Source organism: Lethenteron reissneri, chromosome 6 (assembly GCF_015708825.2).
Source record: "Lethenteron reissneri isolate LAM-NWPU_2019-01 chromosome 6, ASM1570882v1, whole genome shotgun sequence".
NCBI classification, from domain to species: Eukaryota; Metazoa; Chordata; class Hyperoartia; order Petromyzontiformes; family Petromyzontidae; genus Lethenteron; species Lethenteron reissneri.
In genome coordinates, this window is record NC_083784.1 from 4,664,669 (window position 1) to 4,685,049 (window position 20,381).

General features: G+C 55.6%; 1 protein-coding gene across 4 annotated transcripts in view; it reads right to left on the reverse strand.

The window, feature by feature from the left end:
- The window catches only part of LOC133354045 (SAM and SH3 domain-containing protein 1-like), a 302,643-nt gene that overhangs the window by 13,095 nt on the left and 269,167 nt on the right, over positions 1-20,381 (reverse strand). For all 4 annotated transcript variants that reach the window (XM_061570594.1, XM_061570613.1, XM_061570607.1 and 1 more), the window contains exons 11-18: positions 18,336-18,422; positions 12,153-12,353; positions 11,058-11,184; positions 10,423-10,592; positions 9,573-9,641; positions 9,245-9,391; positions 8,447-8,597; positions 8,085-8,198 (exon numbers count right to left, since the gene is read on the reverse strand). In XM_061570594.1, the coding sequence (XP_061426578.1) occupies positions 8,085-8,198; positions 8,447-8,597; positions 9,245-9,391; positions 9,573-9,641; positions 10,423-10,592; positions 11,058-11,184; positions 12,153-12,353; positions 18,336-18,422 (1,066 nt within the window). The remainder of the gene's footprint in view (positions 1-8,084; positions 8,199-8,446; positions 8,598-9,244; positions 9,392-9,572; positions 9,642-10,422; positions 10,593-11,057; positions 11,185-12,152; positions 12,354-18,335; positions 18,423-20,381) is intronic.

A 20,381-nucleotide genomic window follows, 5' to 3' on the forward strand; every position in this document is an offset into this window, starting at 1 on the left:
CGGATAACATCACCAGTGTTGAGGCTCCTTTAGGTTGACTCGGCCATAAATGAAGTAGCGGGTGCAGGCAGTGTTTAAACATCAGCACCGGGGAGACAAAGGCACCCATTCGTGCACCACGCAGGCCTTAGTAGGTGCTCGCAAACAGCACTTGCCCCAACAGTCTGTGAAGAGGCTATACGGGGCATATTTATGTTCATGTGTATTTGTATGGGTTGGCACAATGTATATGTATAGTCGTATAATCTTACATCAGTGTTGATTTATCTAAACCGTTCCTGGTCCTCCCCTAGGTCGACTCAGCCTCATATAGTACCTGGTGCGGCGTGTAAACAGCATGTGCACTGGGGAGACAAAGGCGGCCGGGCGGGCGTTAGTGTTTAGCCATCCTCATGCGTCGTGGCGGCTTTCATAGGTTTGGCTACTGTCAAACAACACTTGCTCCAACAGTTTGTTAAAGGTTAACACGTGGGGAGGGGCACCTTTGTCTTTATCTTTGTGTGTGTGTGTGTGAAGGTGGGCATGGCGCGAGTGTGCGTGTCACGTGTGTGTGCCATTGTCTCCGCAGGAGCGATGTCTTAATGGCTGTTGTTCTTTATTTAGACCCAAGTGGTGGGTTGTGGGGGTGGAAGAGAGCTGGGAAAAGGCCGATAAGGAAGGAGCCTGTTTGGCCGTAACTCGGGAAGCGAGCGCGCGTGTGGCGGGGAGAGATTGCATTCGCTATTGTGACGCGTAAAGAATGGATCGTCAAGTGTGTACACCACACACACACACACACGAGAGGGGTGGGCGCAGTGGGAATACTCCTGCCTTAGGCGAGACGCGGTTCGATTATACACTGGTCAACAACAAAAAATTTTTTTTTTCTGGCCTGGACTTTTGCAGCTGTTTTAGACTAATTTCAGGGTGCTGATTCCAAATCTGATCTCAGATTTGCTCTATCACATCTCATTTGTATGCTATCGGCATACCCCATTTTCATTGATTTTAGCCGAAATTAACTCTGTCACTTATGATTGCAAGTTGTTGCGAGTCAGTGACTGCTTTAGTGTTAAAATATGGTGCTGTATTTTTAGGATAGTGTGTTTATAATGTAATTTTATGTAGATATCCACATTTATTTAATTTATTTTTCTTCTACAGTTTTTATTGAAAATGCAATATTTTATATCTCAAAAACCTGATGTGATAGGCAAAAACTGATGCCAGATTTGAAATCAGCACCCCAAAATTACATTAAAACCGTTGGAATACTTTATGCCAGAAAAATTGTGTTGACCAGTGTTATCACCGACCCCCCCCCTACTGCTATGTAATGTGAAACATTTAAAGGGCCCACCTCTTTCTAAAAGGCCATGTCTTTCTTAAAGGCGTCACTACTTTCTTAAACGCCCCACCACTTTCTTAAAGGCTTCACGTCTTTTTGAACAGCCGCCACCTCTTAAAGGCCCCACCTCTTAAAGGCCTCACCCTCTTTCTGAAAGGGCCCACCTGAGGGGTGAGAGGGGTGATGAGGGTAGGACTCTAGAGTGTGTGTAGGGGTGGGTGGGGGGCACTCGCCCTCCCCCTCCCCACTCGCCACTTTTGGCACAGAGCAAGAAAGCCGCAACGGGGGGCGGGGGGGGACGCTGGGGACCAGTCACGGAATGGGCGTGGGGGAGCAAGGGGTTACTTTGCCCCCCCCCCTTTAACCAAAGCTACGAGTTGTTGGGTCCCCTTCTTGACAATCACCATGAATACGGAGCGACCCTACAGCGATGATGCGATTGGGCAAGAGGAGTCACGATGTTTCATATTGCCCCTAACCCAACCCTGACCGATTAATTACCGCACCCCTCCCCCCGCCCCGAGCTGATGATGTCGTTACCACGCCACTGATGGAGACCAACAGATGGCAGCATTGTCACGGCGGCCAAGAGAATCCACTCGCCTCCTTTACATAATGGCCTTTAAAGCCGTCGTCGTAATATGCTTTTATTTTAATTTATTATTTTATCTTTAGACGTGACTTAACCGAAAGAACCAAAGAATAATTCCTGCAGTCACGAAAGCTCCATAATTAAGATTGGCCTTTAAAGCCCCCTCCTGGCCGCTAACCACGAGCCTTCACACCAAGAAGGGCCTCCTTTGGGTTTGGGTACGCATCAATATGAATGTGTCGTGAACCCACCTCCGGTCCGACACGGTCAATTGGCAAGGTGTGAACAGTACGTGACCAGCACGTGCCCATTTAGAGGTACACGACTTTCAGCACCGCCGATGCGTGCTGGAGAGTAAACCCACAGACGTTCACAATAGAAGTTAACGACGTTTACGATGAATAATATTGGTCGCGAAAGCCTCCGTGTTAAACTCCCGTGCAGGTTCCTGCTTCACATACACGACGTGGATTGGGATCTACGGATGAAATGCGCCTTTCAAATGTAAATCAGTATCATTATTTCCACGTAATCACCACCAACCACTGAATGAGATTCACCTTCATTCATTACTCAAAACACCAATCAACCCGAACCCGCTTCACCTGCAGGCTGTCTTCATTAAGTACGTACGTATGAATGTCGAACCTCTTTCGCACCGTACGTATGACGACGTCACGTCACCTACTCGAGTATCCCGGGGCCAGGAAGCTCGTTCACGCGAGGAGAGCCGGGAGCTGTGGCTCTCACACCCATCGCTGCTGGGTGTAATCTCCAAGCGAAACGTCGGAAAACATGCCCCCCCCCCAATCCCCGATCCTCTGCCCCGTTTGGCTGATAAAACCAAATCGACTTGAGCACATGTCACTGAAGACCGGATTCTCAAGTGAAGTGAGAGTTTACGGTTTCAGCCGGGTCACCAATGAATGCGCACACACACACATACGAACAAAGAAAGCCCTATCGTATCAAAGTTGGTTCTGGACTTAACTTAGCTAAAGTCCAGCCCTGACTCTCATAGGGCGGAGCAGACGCGAAAGCACTGCTCACACCCCCCCACCGCCTCCTGTGTGTGTGTGGACACCACAGTGTCACTTGAAAGTAGAATCCATCTCGGCAGTAGCTCTGCAATCGCCGCTTCCACGGAGGGGGCAGGGTCGTGCACTGCTCCGAGTGATTTCCGAATGGATTCATCTGTCACGTGACGAACACGACGGCGGTCGTATCACCATCGCATTGGGGGGGCGGGGCGGGGCAGGGCGGGGGGGGGCAGTTCCTCATTAATTGTGTTACGACACCCCACCAAGACAAACATTTCCTCTACATACTTTAGCAGGCTGTAAGGGCAAGTGCACTTAGCCGAGCACCCATTAAGGCCAGAAGGGCACACGAGAGGGTGGGTGGCCAGCACCACGCCAGCAGCCACCTTTGCCACCCCTAGTGCTAATAGTTTACACATCACACCATGCACTCACTGAAGGCCGAGTCGACCTAGGGGGAGGCCAATGACCGGTTCAGACTTTGGTCGCCGATGTCGGCCGCGAGCGGGGATCGAACTCGGGTCGCCGGGCGCTTAGCGCGGTGCAACCAAACACTTGGGCCACGGCTCCCCGCAAATTCGCAAGCGCGCGCACACACGCAGAGAGAATGAAACATGCAAAGGGGGGGGGGGTGTGATTCGAGGTTGTTGCTGCAGGGGGAGGGGGGGTTACGCGAGGGGATGTCGAGTTATCCTGGAGGGCGAGACGAGGTTTTACCGACCGTGCGTCTCCAGCGGTTGATGGATTCATGTGCGCGTCGCCATGCAAGAACCGCGCGGGGTAAAGTGGTGCAGCAGCCGACACCGATTAGTAGAAATGAGAGCAAAAGGATGGAGATATGCAAGAGGGGTTCGTTTCAAGAGTTGAACTTTATTCCACCGTTTGACCCCGATCTCTCTCTCTGTGTGCCCTATCCAATCGCGGGCGTTTATCTACAATGCTGAGAGATCTTTAGGGCCAGGTAAACAGGAGAAGTCCCCGCACACCACAGAGACAGAGAAACCCAACCACCACCACCACCCCCCGCCGCGGGGAGAGAGAGAGAGAGAGCAGGAAACCGAATACCAACAACGATGCAACCATGCGATGCATTGACAGAGCGTTACTGAGAGAGGCCAGCAGTTGATAGAGCAATGCATGATCGGCAAGGACACGCTCGAACCCTCCCCACCACCAAAAGAGATAGGAACCTCCGGCTGCCACCGCCCCCCCCCCCCAGCTCAACCAGGGCACGTCTCGTTAACCAACGCCACTGCCACGAATTTTTTTTGTTTGCGGATTAAACGAATGCTGCTGGGAGGGAGGTATGGCGTTCATTTTTAAGGCCACACACAATAATGTTGTTTTTAGGTTTTTGTCGTTGCCAATGCAGCAGCAGCAGCACCGCCAAATAAGTTGTTTAATTTGGGTTATCTCAAGCAATATATCTTCCGTGTGGCTTTATCGTGATTTCCAAGGGCCACCTTTCAGTTTGGTGCACGTGGTTTTATTTCCTCCCTCCGAATTCGCGTTGGAGCTACCAACCACGCGCTGGTCACGGAGTCCGCTTGCCAACAACGTTTACATCATTTGTTTAAAGAGGCCGCGGCCTGCTGATGAAGTCCAGATTAAGCGGAAACCAGTTCGGAATTTTAAAAAATCTTAAACTATTTCGAAACACATTTTTGGCCCGGAACTGAACGTTGACCAATTCATGAGGCCGCATCAAGTCAGGGATGGGGGTAAAGTTTGGAAGAGTTGGCCAAAAGCAACCTCTTTTCTCTCTCGTTCCCTCTTGTGGAAGGCCATCTGGCAGCAAGTGGCGTGAGAAGGAGATTGCAGGGGCTGTTCCTTTACCGTAAAGGGGGGGAGGGGGTAAACAGAGGGGGGGGGGGGGTTATCAATTGAATTTCTCACCAGAAAACCTGCTTCGACTCGGGCAAAACCAACGTCGCCAGAAGTAAAGGGGGGGGGGGGCAGCAAAGGAAGACGTCCAAGTGTCGTGTCTGATTGGGGCTTGCACCGGAGTTCTTCACAAACTCGAGTGAACTTTGTAAACATCTTTTTTTTAAAGCGTCCGCCCACCCCCCACTAAAAAATATACAATTTAATGTGGGGGGCAATTTGATTTTTACTTTTCCGTACATATTAGTTTTAAATATGTTTGTTCATTATTGGTTGAATAAACAAAAAAGCATTGCTCGGGAGGGTGGGGGGGTGGGCAGCTCGATGAACACCCCCACATCAGAGGACGACACTTGGGCTGCCCCGACTGGGTTGGTTTTGCCAGAGGAGGAGGTGGTACAGCCCTGGGAAGTTGGGGGGAGGGGGGGGGTGCAGTGAGAGGGGTGGGGGTCGTGGGTGGGGGGGTGGTGACGTCAACCCATGGATGATAGCGCCCCCACGTGGTCAATGATCCTCACCACCAATCTCGAGCAGCCACTGAGTGTGCAGGCCGTGCAATTGCATCGGGAGCCAATAGGATGGGGGGAGACCATCACCGACCACCGCTGACGCCTGCTACTAGGGCTTGCCAGGTGTTGTAGGCGTGGGGGATTTGTATAATGGCCAAACATTCCAAAACCTCGTAGCAGCCCTGGGCAAAGGATCAGATTAAAAAACAATTCCAGGCCACCAAACGGATGCTCTGGGCTGCCGTGGTGAGAGTCGGTGCGCTCGTCCGCCTGCGACGGTGCCAGGCTAGGTGCAGGCGGCGGCGTCGTCCGGTCTGCCACCCGATTCACGACGAACGTGTCAACGCGCGTCCCGACAGTGGCCGTCGGTCTACGGATTATATCACCACCACCGCCACCACCAGCAACACCACCGCCGCCACCACCATCACCACAAGCACCGCCACCATCATCACCACCACCACCATCACCACCAGCACCATCACCACCAGCACCATCACGACCCTAATGGTTGGGGGCAGAGCGGGTGGGAGGGTGCGTGGGGGGCATGGAGGGGGAGGGGGGGAGGGGGTCTCTGCTAAATACGACCGATGTTAATAACAGTACTATAAATTACGTGTAATATTTTTTTTTCTTATTTTTCCTGAAACTTGTGATATTTTGATTTAATATTTTATAATGTAAAGTTGATTTTGATCATGTTTTTTTGTTGTTGTTAAATCAATCGATTTAATCACGAGATAATACAGAGTGTAAAGCACCAGGAGCCGTCGTCGCGATCGCCACTGTCGGTGGCCCAACTCTGAAGACACCGACAACCACCGCACGCTGCTGCTCGGCTATTGCTGTGCGCGCGTTTTAAGGCATGATACGGGGGGCTTAAAAAACAAACGGAACGTAAACAAAAAACACAACGTGCAAAACAATCGCTCCACGGTGAAGACGAGATTCGAAATATCGACGTCGCATCTCAAAACTGGTCCCTTCCCTCCCCCCCCGCCCGCCCCCCCGTTGTCGTTCCAACAGCTAGGACAGAGCGGTGAAGTATGGTCCAACAAACCGCCCACACCCCATGACCACGGACGACTGCACGCAGCGGGGCGGGCGCGGGGAGAGTTCGTGCAGCGTCACGTGACTGACTGACCGGAGGAAGAGGAAGAGGGGGGGACAGGGTGAAGTGATGCCTGCAAGTGATTAGCGGCATACGTGTGCCGATGGGTGAAGAAGGGGGGAGGAGGAGATGGTTGGAGGGGGTGGGAGTTTTGGAGAAGGAAATATTCTCCGAAAAACCACGGACTCTCCGGCAACGTGGCTCAGCTGCCGTGTGGCTGGGCGTGGCTCAGCTTGGCTCCGTAGCCGCATGACCTAGTGGCCGCGTGCCTAGGTAGGTGGCCGAGTGAACGGCGGCGACCGGAAGGCCGTGAGTTCAAATGACAGGTCGGGCGCAACGCTGCTGCCGCCGTCACCGCAAGCGATGAATTTCGTGGTGATTTTTATTCTGGGGGGGGGGGGGGGGGGTCGGGGGGGGTAGATTAGATGCCTGTGCGGTGCACCGCCCAATCCGGAGTGCGACGCACGAGCTGAGACGGCGAGTACCCTGACGTCGATTCCAGCAAGACGCGCGTAGAAAGCCGCCCGTCGTTCGTGCCGCTCGCCGTTGGGCAATGACACGGATGGAGCTCCAACTCAACTTGACAGTCACGGCAAACAAAAACTGGACAAGTCCGTCAATAATAACAGCGCAGCCTTGAACGGCGGGGGGGGGGGGGGGGGGGTAAGGTGACCTCTCTAGCCTCTCCGATGTACTCTGAAGAAGGACAACTGCCTAAAACGTCATCCTATTGTATACTTTTCCTTTTAAGGCCACACACACACACGTGTTGTTATTGACGAACGCATTCAGTTTTGTTGTTTGTGTTGTGTCTGCTTGTGCACGACTGCTAAAGCAGCAGCAGCGGCAGATTATTTGATCGACTTTCATTTTAGTTTTTACCCCAAAAAGATGCTTCTGGCACGTGGACCGAGACGTCAGACATGGTGCCGAATAACACGCGGCACAACCCGAGACCACATCGGAGATATTATATACGTACACACACATACCTACATAGAAAAACACACAAACAGAAGCTATCTTGAGAATTGCACGGCCTTGAGAATTTTTTAAAAATTCATCGCGGCGGCGGGGAAAGCGCGGAAACGAGGGACACGGACGGCGCGGTGGGGAGCGATTCCTGTCGGAAGTTCATCGACGGACGACGACGAGGAGCACGGAGCGAGCGGACGGAGCGACGTGGACCGGAACAGCTGGGGCTGCTTGCGCGCTCGCTTTGGCTTTGCTTGCGGGGGAGAAGGAGGGCGATGGGGTTGTGGGGGTGATGGGGGGGGGTGGAACGTTCACCGTGGACGGTGCTGCCAGCGACGCGCGTGCGGGAGGGTGGGGGAGGGAAGACCCTGTCGCCGAAAACCAACTTAGCAGCGCAACGCCGCAAAGGCATGACGGGACGATTATCGGCGTCCGACCGCGATCCTACGGCTAGGCCAGCCGATCGTGGGGATGAGAAGCTAGAGGCAAGTGTCGCTGGGCTTCTTGTGAGCGCTGCTGCGGAACAAGACGGCCTCCTTGAGACGGTCAACGCCGCCGCCGCCGCCGCCACCACGGGAATCATCGTCATCGTCACGGTGACCGCCACCGCTGCCGGGGCCGTCCTCGGCGCCCGACCCGGCCCTACCGTTCTCGAGCGCGTCCGAACTCTCGTAGCAGCCCGAGTCGCGTGGAGTGTCGCCGTGCTGCTGCTCCTGCTGCTGCTCCAGGTGCTCCTGGGAGCCACGCTCCTCGCTCCCTCCTGTGACGACGACAGCGGCGACGAAGACAAGGGAGGGGTCGAGGGGTCCCAGGGTCAAAGGGTCGCGGGGCGGTGACACGGACAAGCTCGGTTAGAGCACGAGACGGCGAGCGAGCGAGCGTGCGTCGACGCTTTTGCTTCACCCATCGCACTTTGTTCGACTTGATACACACACTGTTGCAGCCAACATTACCGTGTACAATTGTGTGGAGTGGGGGTGCGGGCCAGAGGTGGATCGGGGGCCCTACCATCGTAGTCCTGCAGCAGCTCGGCGGCTGTGAGCAGCTTGGCGCGCTGCTCGGGGTTGGTGATGCGCAGCTCGTCCAGGTCGCGCTCCTCCACCAGCTTGAAGGAGTTGAGGTCTTCGTAGCCATTGAGCAGGAAGGCCGGGATGTGCTCCTGGGAGAAACAAGGACGCGTGCGTGCATGGGTGAACACGAATGGGCGCGCGGGCGTGCAGGCGTGCGTACACGTGTGTGTGTGTGTGTATGTGCTGTCACATATGTGGGACGCACACATGCGCATTTCCGTGTGTGTACAAAAACGCGTGCACGCACTTCCATGTGCACACATACAGACACATACGGAGATGCATCACTTGTAACATGTCCCCAGAACAAGGACCTCCGCAACTCCCTCTGCACTGCTATGTGAACTTTACCTTGTCCGTGTCTGTCTGTGTCTGTCTGTGTCTGTCTGTGTCTGTCTGTGTCTGTCTGTGTCTGTCTGTGTCTGTCTGTGTCTGTCTGTGTCTGTCTGTGTCTGTCTGTGTCTGTCTGTGTCTGTCTGTGTCTGTCTGTGTCTGTCTGTGTCTGTCTGTCTGTCTGTGTCTGCCTCCCTGTCTGTCTCTCTCTCTCTGTCCATATTTGTGTCCATCACTCCCTCTGCCTCTCTCTGTTATCTACATCCCAATAAATCTCTCTCTCTGCATCCCCTGACATTTCTCCACGTCTGTCCGCATCTCTACAACTTTTCTCCACCACTCACACCTGTCCCACCTGGCCAGCCCCTGCCCCCCCCAACCCCCCCACCCCCCGTGGCCCCACCTGAAGGCCGATCCTCTCCAGCAGCTCCTGCACGGTCTTAGGCTTGGGCCTCTTGCTCTTGCTGCGCTTGGGCCGCGGCTTCTTCTTCGCCTTCGTCTCCGGCTCCTCCAGGATGACGTCCACGTAGATGAACTTGAAGGTGCCGACCTGCGTGCCCCACCAAGGCGTCAACGGGACCATCGTTCACCAAAGTGTGCTCCACAAGTCCCGGCGCCACGGCCGCGGGGAACGTCGGGGCCTGCGACGTTTTGGCCCCGGGACCTTCGGCACGTGACGGCGGCGTCACAGCGCCATGTGATGCAGTGTGATGTGGCACGGTGTCTCTCACCTTGTTCGCCAGCATGCCCATCCATGTGCCCATGGGTGGCTTGCTAATGATTTCGATAATGTCCCCGGCCTGCAAAGACAAAGACCACCCCATATATGCTTTAACACAGGGGGGGGTCCCCAACCCCCGGGCCGCGCACCGGTACCGGCTCGTGGCCTGTTAGGAGCCGGGCCGCACAGCAGCAGGAGGTGAGAGCGGTGAGTCCGCACGTGTTGCCAGACCCCATTATTTTATTATTCACCACTTCCATCCGCGTATCTTTCCCGCACTGCTCACTCATCTCCGTCACAGTTTTGATAAGCCCACGAGCTGCTAACCCCTCGTAGCCACAATGAGTAACAAAACAAACGTCGCTGGAGAGCTTCTTTGAACAGGGAGAAAGACCCAATGATGAACCTCCCCCACCCACCCCCTCCCTGGTCTGTGAAAAAATTGTCTTTCACAAAACCGGTCCCTGGTGCCAAAAAAGGTTGGGGACCGCAGCTTTAACAGACTGTTTGGGCGAGTGCTGTTAGCGAGCTCCGGTGGTTGGGCCCACGGCGACGCGAGGTGATTTGACGAGAGAATCTTTGGAGAAAGATCGACGTGAAGAGAAAGGGCGAGGACGCTGAACGACGTTCAACCAGGAACAGATGAAGAAAGCAGAGGAGGTCCGGGCCGAAGGCAGCAGAGCATTGTCACGAACATTTTGGAAGAGGATGACGATGATGATGATGACCGTGGTAGCGTTGATAATAACGACGACTGTGATGACGACGGTAATGATGACGACAACGACGGCGTCGAGTGATATCGATAATGACGACGGCGATGATGGGCGACGCGACCACGGCGTCGAGGCCGAGCGCACCTTGAGCTTGAGCGAGTCGGAGTCGTAGGGGCTGGGCGTGAAGTCTGTGTGGACGCGAGCGCGCCCGCAGAAGGGCCCGTTGTAGGCCGCCTCCTCCTCCTCCGCCTCGTCGGACTTCACGCTCTCGCGGTTGCTCGCCGACGAGTCGGTGGTACTCACCGTCTGCCCACCTGTCGTGCGCGCACGTCACGCACGCGTCACGAATGCGTCACACAAGCGTCACGCATGCGTCACACACGCGTCACACGGGCATCACACACGCGTCACACACGCGTCACACACGCGTCACACACGCGTCACACACGGGCGTGACGCACGCAGTACACGTTGTTGTATTGTGTGGACCAACAGACATGGTCTGCTCATGCAAACGAGACAGCCTACTTATTAAACGTTGTTATGTTGAGGCCCTGTCACGCATGGATGTGTTGAGTATTGCTCTAGAACGTTGCGTGGGGCCAGGACCCCCAATGGCGTCAGGAGGGGTGACCCTGCCTGGAGTGTCACAGTTCACCAGCACTGCTCCCAGTGCAGAGTATTTGTGTGTGGACACTGGGTGGTGGTGGTGGTCATGGTGGTCGCGGTGGTCGCGATGACGACGGCAGTGGTGGTGATGGCGGTGCGTTGGCCCTCACTCAGCGAGCTGCGTAGGCTCTCCATGGAGCTGCAGGACGTCAGCTTGGGCCGCTCCACGGTGGCCGGCTCCGTGCCCGGCTCTGTGGGTGACGGCACCGGCACCGTCGCGTCGTCCGTCCCATTACCCTGCCCGGGGGGTCCCGCAAGGGGGAGGAGGGGGGGGGGGTCACGTCGTTGAGCTTGGCTCACTTCCATCGCAACTAAACAACGCTCCAGACGGACGCTGCAGGACCACGAACACAAAGCCTCCACGACACACAGCTCCTCAGCCAGCCCACTGCCCACACTGCCAGGCTTCGACGACACACAACTCATCAGCCAGCCCACCGCCCACACTGCCCGGCTTCGACGACACACAACTCATCAGCCAGCCCACCGCCCACACTGCCCGGCTTCGACGACACACAACTCATCAGCCAGCCCACCGCCCACACTGCCCGGCTTCGACGACACACAACTCATCAGCCAGCCCACCGCCCACACTGCCCAGCTAGCTCACCGCCCACACTGCCCAGCTTCGACGACACACAACTCATCAGCCAGCCCACCGCCCACACTGCCCGGCTTTGATGACACACAGCTCATCAGCCAGCCCACCGCCCACACTGCCCAGCCAGCCCACCGCCCACACAGCCCGGCTTTGATGACACACAACTTATCAGCCAGCCCACCACCCACACTGCCCGGCTTTGATGACACACAGCTCATCAGCCAGCCCACCGCCCACACTGCCCGGCTTCGACGACACAGAGCTCATCAGCCAGCCCACCGCCCGCACTGCCCGGCTTCGATGACACACAACTCATCAGCCAGCCCACCGCTCACACTGCCCGGCTTCGATGACACGCAACTCATCAGCCAGCCCACTGCCCACACTGCCCGGCTTCGACGACACACAACTCATCAGCCAGCCCACCGCCCACACAAGCCCGGCTTCGACGACACACAACTCATCAGCCAGCCCACCGCCCACACTGTCCGGCTTCGACGACAAACAGCGCATCAGCCAGCCCACCGCCCACACAGCCCGGCTTCGACGACACACAACTCATCAGCCAGCCCATTCGTGTGTTAGGCACAAAGAAAGCGCCCACCTCCTCCTCCATGACGGCCTTGATGTACATGCGAGACATCTTCTTCCTCATCGTCTTCTTCACGTTCTTCACCGTCTTGCCGAGGAAGCCGCTCGAGCTGCTGCTGTGCCGGGGCGAGGAGCTCCCGCCTCCTTCGTCGCCCGCCATGGCAGCCGCCCCTCCTCCTCCTCCTCCTCCGGACGCCTCATGTTTCCCCGCACCCTGCCCACGAGAACGTTACTCGGTTGTTTATGATTTATTGTGATTATTATCACTCTGCGTTGAGCCCGCAAGGCAAGCGTCGCTCGTGTCCCAACACTCGCACACACGTGAACGCACAAACACACACACGTGAACGCACAAACAAATATCCCCCCGTATAGCGTTAATGGTAGGGACAAGTGCTGTTAGCGAGCCGACCTGTGAAGGCCGACACAGCCTTCTCCAGAGCGCTGATGTTTACACACCGCACCAGGTACTCATTTTGAGGCCGAGTCGACCCAGGGGAGGCCCAGGACCGGTTCAGATATTCGCCACTTATTGGTTGTGAGCAGGAATAGAAACTCGGGTCGCCGGGTTCGTAGTGCGACGTGCTCGCCGCGACATAAACACAACAACCGCCATTCACCACTAAGTGGCGGTGATGTCACCACGGCGTTTGTGCCAGGCTAAGTGCACTTTAAGGCCACGTGAAGTGTCGAAGGCCTGCTGGCAGGAGGTCACAAATAAACAAAAACAAGGATCCCCTGTACAGCCTGTTGGGGCAAGTGCTTTTAGCGAGCACCTATGAAGGCCGGAATGGCAAATGAGGGGATGGTTGGCCAGCACCATGCCCCGCCGCCTTTGTCTCCCTCGTGGCGATGTTTACACATTTGAGGCTGAGTCGACCGAATAGAGGCCCAGGACCGGTTCAGATAATCGTCACTGGTGTTGGCCGTGAGCGGGAACCAAACTCGTGACGCCGGGTTCGTAGCGCAGCGCGCTAACCGCTGCACCACCGCTCCCCAAACAAACACACACACACGTACACACACACACGTACACACACACGTACACACACACAAACCAGAACACGAGTTCCCAGCTGATCGTGAAACTGAAATCGCCGAGAGCATATGGCTGTGCTCCCGGCGGAGGTGAGGTTAACATTTCCTCCCAAGCTGCCTCCACCGCAGAACACGATAATTTTATTATTTCTCGCCAAAAACTTGAGAAATCTCGCGGGTTCGGCCAAGACTGATTGACCGCCCCTGCTCTTATCTGGCCAACGCACGTTCGCTTGCACACTAAAACACATACACACACACTTACACAATCTCACACACACACACAATCTCACACACACACACTCGCTCAAGCACTCATTTAACACACCACACACTCACACAAAGACTGGAGGGCCAAGGGCTGTTAGCGAGCACCTATGAAGGCCGGAACGGCACACGAGGGGGTGGGTGGCAAGCAACACGCCTGGTCGCCTTTGTCTCCCCAGTGGCGATGTTTACACACCGCACCAGGTACTCATTTGAGGCTGAGTCGACCTAGGGGAGGCTCAAGACCAGTTCATATGATTGTCACGGGTGTTGGCCGTGAGCGGGAATCGAACCCGTGTCGCCGAGTCCGTAGTGCAGCGCGATAACTGCACTACTACCGCTCCAAAGACAAAGAGACACACACACACGCTCACACACACACATGCTCAATCACAAACTAACACACCATCACACGCACTTCACACTGACACCATCACTCACTCACCCATCCTCCCTCCCCAACAGCAACTGAAGTCACCGCCACTAAGCGGCGCTTGTGCCAAGCTAGGTGCACGTTGAGGGCGTCGCGTGCAGTGTGGAATGCTCGCTGCTGGCAGGCGCGAAACAGCTGCAAGCACCCTCAATGGCCCAACAGCGTCCTGCCATCAACGGCAGGTGTTCGCCCATCCCGGCACTAGCCCAGGCTCAACCCCTGCTTAGCATCCGAGATCTAGCCAGGCCGGTGAGGCGCACGACAAAACTGCGGAAATGCACATTTCGGGAACTCGACTTTCGTCCGAGGCTTTAACCGATGCACGAACGCCGATACTGAGATTCGCAGACCAAACGATTGCCCGAGTTCCGCGGTCCTCGATATATCAAGGTGTTATCGGGTGATCAATGAGCGTTTACACGAGGGAGGAAACGGGAAGCGCCCGGTGAAATACCACGGGTGCGAGGGGTGGGTGGGAGGGGGCAACGCTCTATCCCGTAAACATGGAACAGTCCACGTCAGTCCACAAAAGCTCGGTTGACACAAAGATGCACCGCCCCCGCCCCCCGTATAGCCTTTCACGGACTGTTGGAGGCAAACGTAAAAAGACAAAGGCGCACGCGCGCACGTAAAACAAAAGCCCAATTGGTTGCGAAGATTAGCTCGGGGACAGCGTGCTCAGCGACGGGCGATTAGTCTCGCGTCAATCTACTGCGGGTAACGATGGCGCTGGCTGGCAGCGCCACCTCCTCCTCGTTAGGAGCGCTGCGCCATGGCAGTGGCAGCCACCCCCCAGTTGGACGGCCGCTGGGTTAACGCACGGGGAGACGGGCTTACTGATGAGCAACGTTGGCGAAAAAAAATAAGCGGACACCCATAGACTCCCATAGAGACCCATAGACCTACACAGATAGAGTAACACAGAGAACGACAGACTCGCACAGAGACCCAAAGACTCACGCAGAGACCCATAGATTCGCATGGAGACCCACAGAATCGCACAGAACCAGATGTACGTGTGTGCGCACCACGTGGATTCTGTATAATTATTGAGGAGTGGTGGCGCAGCGCTTATGAACCTGGCGACCCAAATTCAACCCCGTGTGCGATGTAAACATGAGCATCGGGGAGACAAAGGCGGCCGGGCGTGTTCTTTTCCACCCACCGGCCTGGTACACCGGGCCGCCATTCACAGACGGCTCGCTCACAGCACTTGCCCCGACAGGCTGCTAAAGGCTACACGCAGGGAGGGGACCTTTGCCTCCGCGTGCATTAATTACCCCCCCTTACAAAAGTCCGAAACGCAGCGACAAACAGCGACAACAATGACAACAACAGCGAGACCGCTTCCAAAAATAGGGAGCAGTTGCCAAGGCCGCGGATGCCTCCCGCGCCTGCCCGCAGGAGTTACTGCCCCCATATCCGTGTTTTCTTCGGAACCGCTCCGACCCCGCACGGACGTCACGACGGCGACCTTGCAAGTCCCCGGGTCGCCCTTCCTCCGGCTTCCCGCGATTGTTCGGCTGCTACCTGGGACCGTGCCCCACACCTCCCACCCCGCACCCCTTCTCCCACCCCCCCTCCCTCCCACACCTCCCCAGCCCCCCGCCTTAGGTTTCACTGCTCCACGTCGCTCCACACTGACCCCCATCTCGCCGCACTCATCCACACCACTCGCAAACGCTTCCTATCTCTTTGGCGTTGGTCCCCATTGCTCCCCGTTGCTCCTCGTTGCTCCCCATTGCTCCCCGTTGATCAACATTACTCCCCCCATTGCTCGACATTTCTCCCCGTTGCTCCCCGTTGCTCCCCATTGCTCCCCGTTGCTTTTCATTGCTCCCCATTGATCAACATTGCTCCCCCCCCCCCATTGGTCGACATTGCTCCCTATCGTTTCCCCATCACGCGGATCCATTTAATGAGCGTTTGGCTTCCGCAGGATAGCGGCGAGCCCGGGGGAAATAAAATAAAACCCACCGCCGCAGCTGTACGCGAGGGGCGGACTCTCTTCTCCTGGCCACGCCTCGCAGGCCAAGCCTATGGCACCTGCTTTTGCAGGCAGTCTCTGATCCGCGTAGCGACCCGGGCTCCAGCCTGCCCCAGCCTTCACGATCTAGAGTTGGGATCCTGTTGCGACCTCGCTGCTGTCAATCGAAATCAGCAGTCGCTCGCTCACCCAGCGGCAGCCAGTCGGCTCCCCGTCGCTTTCCTATCGCTACTCGTCACACCCACGTTGAGGGCTCGGTGTCGAGCAGACATCGACTGTTTCATCTCAAATGGCACGACCACCACACTGCAGCTCATAACCACACACTCACCCGCTCACCCGCTCAACCGCTCACCCACCCACTCAAAGACAAAGATCCCCCCGTGTAGCCTTAATAGACTGTTGGGGGACAAGTACTGGAAGCGAGTAGCACCTATTAAGTCCACCACGGTACACGAGGGGGTGGATGGCCAACCCACTCACCCACTCACTCAACTGCAGGTCAATTCACTTCTCTCTCTCGCTCTGCTTCTTTACTTGCACGGCTGCTCTACTCTGGAACCCCAAGATCTTATACAACAACGGCAATATTTTCTCAAGTACTATAAACACGTGAAACTCTAATCTCTCACAATGTTGATGCCGGTGCTGTTTGTTGCTGGCCCACTCGACCCTCCAGGCCATTGGGCAGCCCGTGCTCAACAACCATAGTAAGTAAACAAAAACTAACAAATTATTAACTATTTTTATGTTTACCAGCTAAGGCCCACTGAGCTATGCGGCTCTTTTTCAGAAGCCACCCGACCACAAATGCTAGCTCAACGAAGTGGCTTATATCATCGCGTGGAAAATTTACAGCAGGCAAATGCTCTGAACGCGTGATGTTGATTCTAAACGTGTAGGAAAAAACCAAAGGACCCGGGGTAAAAACCCACGCGACCACGGGAGAGCACGCCAACTGTACAGCAGCAGGCGTCAGGGTTGGGATTGAACCCACGACATTCTGCCACCTTTGCGCCCCACACAAAGGAACTGTGGGTGAAGTCGCCAACGTCCGGAGCGGAGACGCGCTCTGCACGCTCGGCAAGCGCCGGTCACCAGCGGCGTGTGTCGGGGGGGGGGGGGGGGGGGAACCACGGTCCTTATCGGGTGCAGCCAGAACTTTACATCTCATTTAATTTTCAAATTAATAACCCGAATCTGAACCGCAAATCCCCATGGCAACGCTGCCTTCCAAATTGATTGGCGGGCCGATTGTGGCCCAGTCGATTGTGATGTCATCGTCGGGCTGGGCATGGCAGGGCAGGGCAGGATTGGGGTCGAAGGGACGATCGCAGGTGGTGGAGGCGACCGGACGGAACGCTGTGCGGTCGCATCGCTAAAATCCATCCACGCTGCAGTGGGATCCTATCGTTCACTCCCACGGTGCATGCGTAGAGCCAGAGGGCCGAGCAGAGAGCCGTAAAGTCACGCAGTGAGCCCATTGACTTCACAGACACCTACGACTGCCTCCCCATCATATAAACTCGCCCTCTTGTTTCTGTACACCGTCTGGAGATGCGGTAACATTTGAGACGCCGTGAATGTCCACGTTGCGTCACGGTTGTATTCCGACACCCGTAGTGCAATTGGAGTAAAATTGGGGGACAATCGTAACATAAAACTGAACTAAAAACTATTTTTTTATTTACCAAGTAAGGCCCACTGAGCTATGTGGCTCTTTTTCAGGAGCGGCCTGGTCACAAATGATAGCTCAACGAAGTGGCTTATCATAATGTGGAAATCTGTCTGTCTGCGTGTCTGCACGTTGATTCTAAATGTGGAGGTAAAAACCGGAGGACCTGGAGAAAATTCCACGCGACCACGGGGAGAGAAACACGCAAACTCCAAATATACAGCAGCAGGCGGCGTCAGGGTCGCGATCGAACCCACGACCTCCTGCATACCAGGCAAGGTAGTTAACATCTCACCATGATGTCAACTTGTAACGTGCCGTCGCTGCACAACATTCGCTCATCGCTCTCGTCGAGATGACGACAACAACTCGGAGGCACGAGACGGAACGACAGACGAGGGGGAATGCGGCAGCAGCCAGCCGGCGAGCCGGCGCCAACGGCAATTTCCCAAGCTCTGTGGACCTCTATATATTAAGATGTGTTTAGCCAATCAATGAGTGTTTTACATGTGGGAGGACACCAGGGCACCCTGAGAAAACCCATACATGCGAGGGGGCAACACTCTATCCCCATACAGAAGGAATAGGTGGAGTACATATTTGCTGTACTGCCTTCTCCTGGCAAGGCAGGGGGTACGGCTCCTCCTCGATGACCCCCACGGGGGAAGGGAGTTTCAACAACATCAGTGTGGTGATCCACCGACCCTCGCCGCTGTCTCCACCGCGTAGCCACCACCGCCAACCATGCCCCCACCCCGACACCCACCCGACACGCCGCATGATTGTGAATCCTCACCGAGGCTTCCTCCGTCTCCTCGGAGCCGACGGACGAGATGCTGCCCAGGCGACTGCGAAGGTCGAATCCTCCGAAGCTGCTGTTTCTCTGCGGAGGGGGGAAATAACACATTGACGTTTTAAAATATACACGACACATAACGCGATGACAAGAATCGATGTCGCAAAGCGTCGTCACGCTCCGACAATGACCGTATTCTCCGGATTACAGGGGTGTGCCTCAAATGCCAAGAACTTGCCAGGTGATAGCAAAGCCCGATCAGGTTTCAATCTGATTGGCCGATTTCCTGTGAGGAGGCCATGCCCCCGGTGAAGGAGGCGGCTCACAGGTGAGGCGGTCACACGCGCACGCCTGCCGGACTACGAGATGCACCCTTGACTTTAGCGTTACTGTCCCCACGGCGGTCCATTGAGGGGGGGGGCGTGGGGATGTGGAGCCCGGGGCAAATCCCACCGTGGGCTCCCCGCCGATGCCTTCAAATTAAACCGGAAGTATTACATCCGACACCGTGAGGTCGAAGCACCGGAGGCCCCCCAAAGCTCGGGGCCCGGGGCAGTCACCTTACCCCTAGGAGAGGGCCTTTGGCTGTTCTGGAAGGGAGCGGAAATACGGCGTCGTAATCCAGAGAACACGGCAGCGGATGTCGACATTCATTTTCATTCGATCGCATCGATGCCCGGGACCAGGTTGGCACTTTCATGCATGTGTAAACACCCCATTAGTATATCTGAATGATTTAGCGACGTAGGCAGCGATCGGAAACATTGGCGTAACCTTCGTGAAATTATTTGACGGAAATGGCCTTTGGCCGCAGATTGGAAAATTCCACTTTAGCAATTTTTTTTTTTACAATAAAAACCCCTAAAAAGGTTTGACTGAACGGCAAACCTATTTTGGACACTGTACGAACACGGACCCAGTCCGGTTGGCGAGCCAGCAGCAGAGCGAGTGGCTCGCAAGCGAAAGGTCGCGAGTTCACATCCTAGTTATGGGGCGGATTACTCCATCGGCACATCGTTATCCCCCCGCCCTCTGGGGTCGTTAAAACGAGTACCACTTTGTGGGGAAGTCAACAGCGGTTGTTCCGTGGATCTACTCGCCCCCACCCCACAATAGGAATGTGGAATTTCCACCGCTCGTTCTGCAAAGAGGCTTGTAAAACAGACGGTCCCTGATGTCTCAAGGCTCATTTCGAGCAGGAAATCACTCGTCTATGAACGCTTACTCTGAACCGCCATGGAGCATTGCGGGTAGTAAAGAATTAATTAACACACACACAAAAAATCTTCTCTCCACGCCAATATAAATTCTGGTCCAAAAGGGCATCAATAATGTTCATGCTGTATGAGTAGTATTGGTGTTAATAGGCCCGGTAGCCCAAACAGATGCATCTGGCCAAGATGACCGCATGTATTTCAGGGGCCGAGAGAGCGATGGTTGCCGTACTGCCCTGAGAATGGCCGGGCCCCTCAGCTCACGAGACCCCAGGAAGTCGAAGCCGAGTCCGGAATTCACGGACCAGGGAAACGTTTAAACAATAACGAGTGTCATTTTGTCCTCGGGAGGACGAGCATTTGTCCATTTGCTGAAATTATGTTTTGCCACCCAACTTTGGCCAACGGGCATCGATTCATCTCGGGACTTTCAACGAGCCCCGTCGTTAAAAGCAGAGAGACGAGTCCGCGCCCCTGAGGCATCACACGCCAGCGTCACGCGTGTGCGCTCATGCCTGCACGGCGACGGAGCGCGGGGGATGATGCGACGGGCACATGCAGCGACAACGACGACGGCAACAACAACAACAACAACCACCGACGTTCACCACCAAGTGGCGGTGACGTCACCGCGGCGCTTGTGCCATGCTCGGTGCACTTCGAGGCGCATGCGTGCACGGGACGCACGATGTAGTGCAGACACGCGGACAGACAAGGTGTAGCCCACACAGTCTGTTGGGGCAAAGTGCTGTTAGCGAACGAGCACCTACGCCAACACACAAAGATACATTTAAAGATCCCTCCCCCCGTGTAGCCCACACATGCTGTTGGG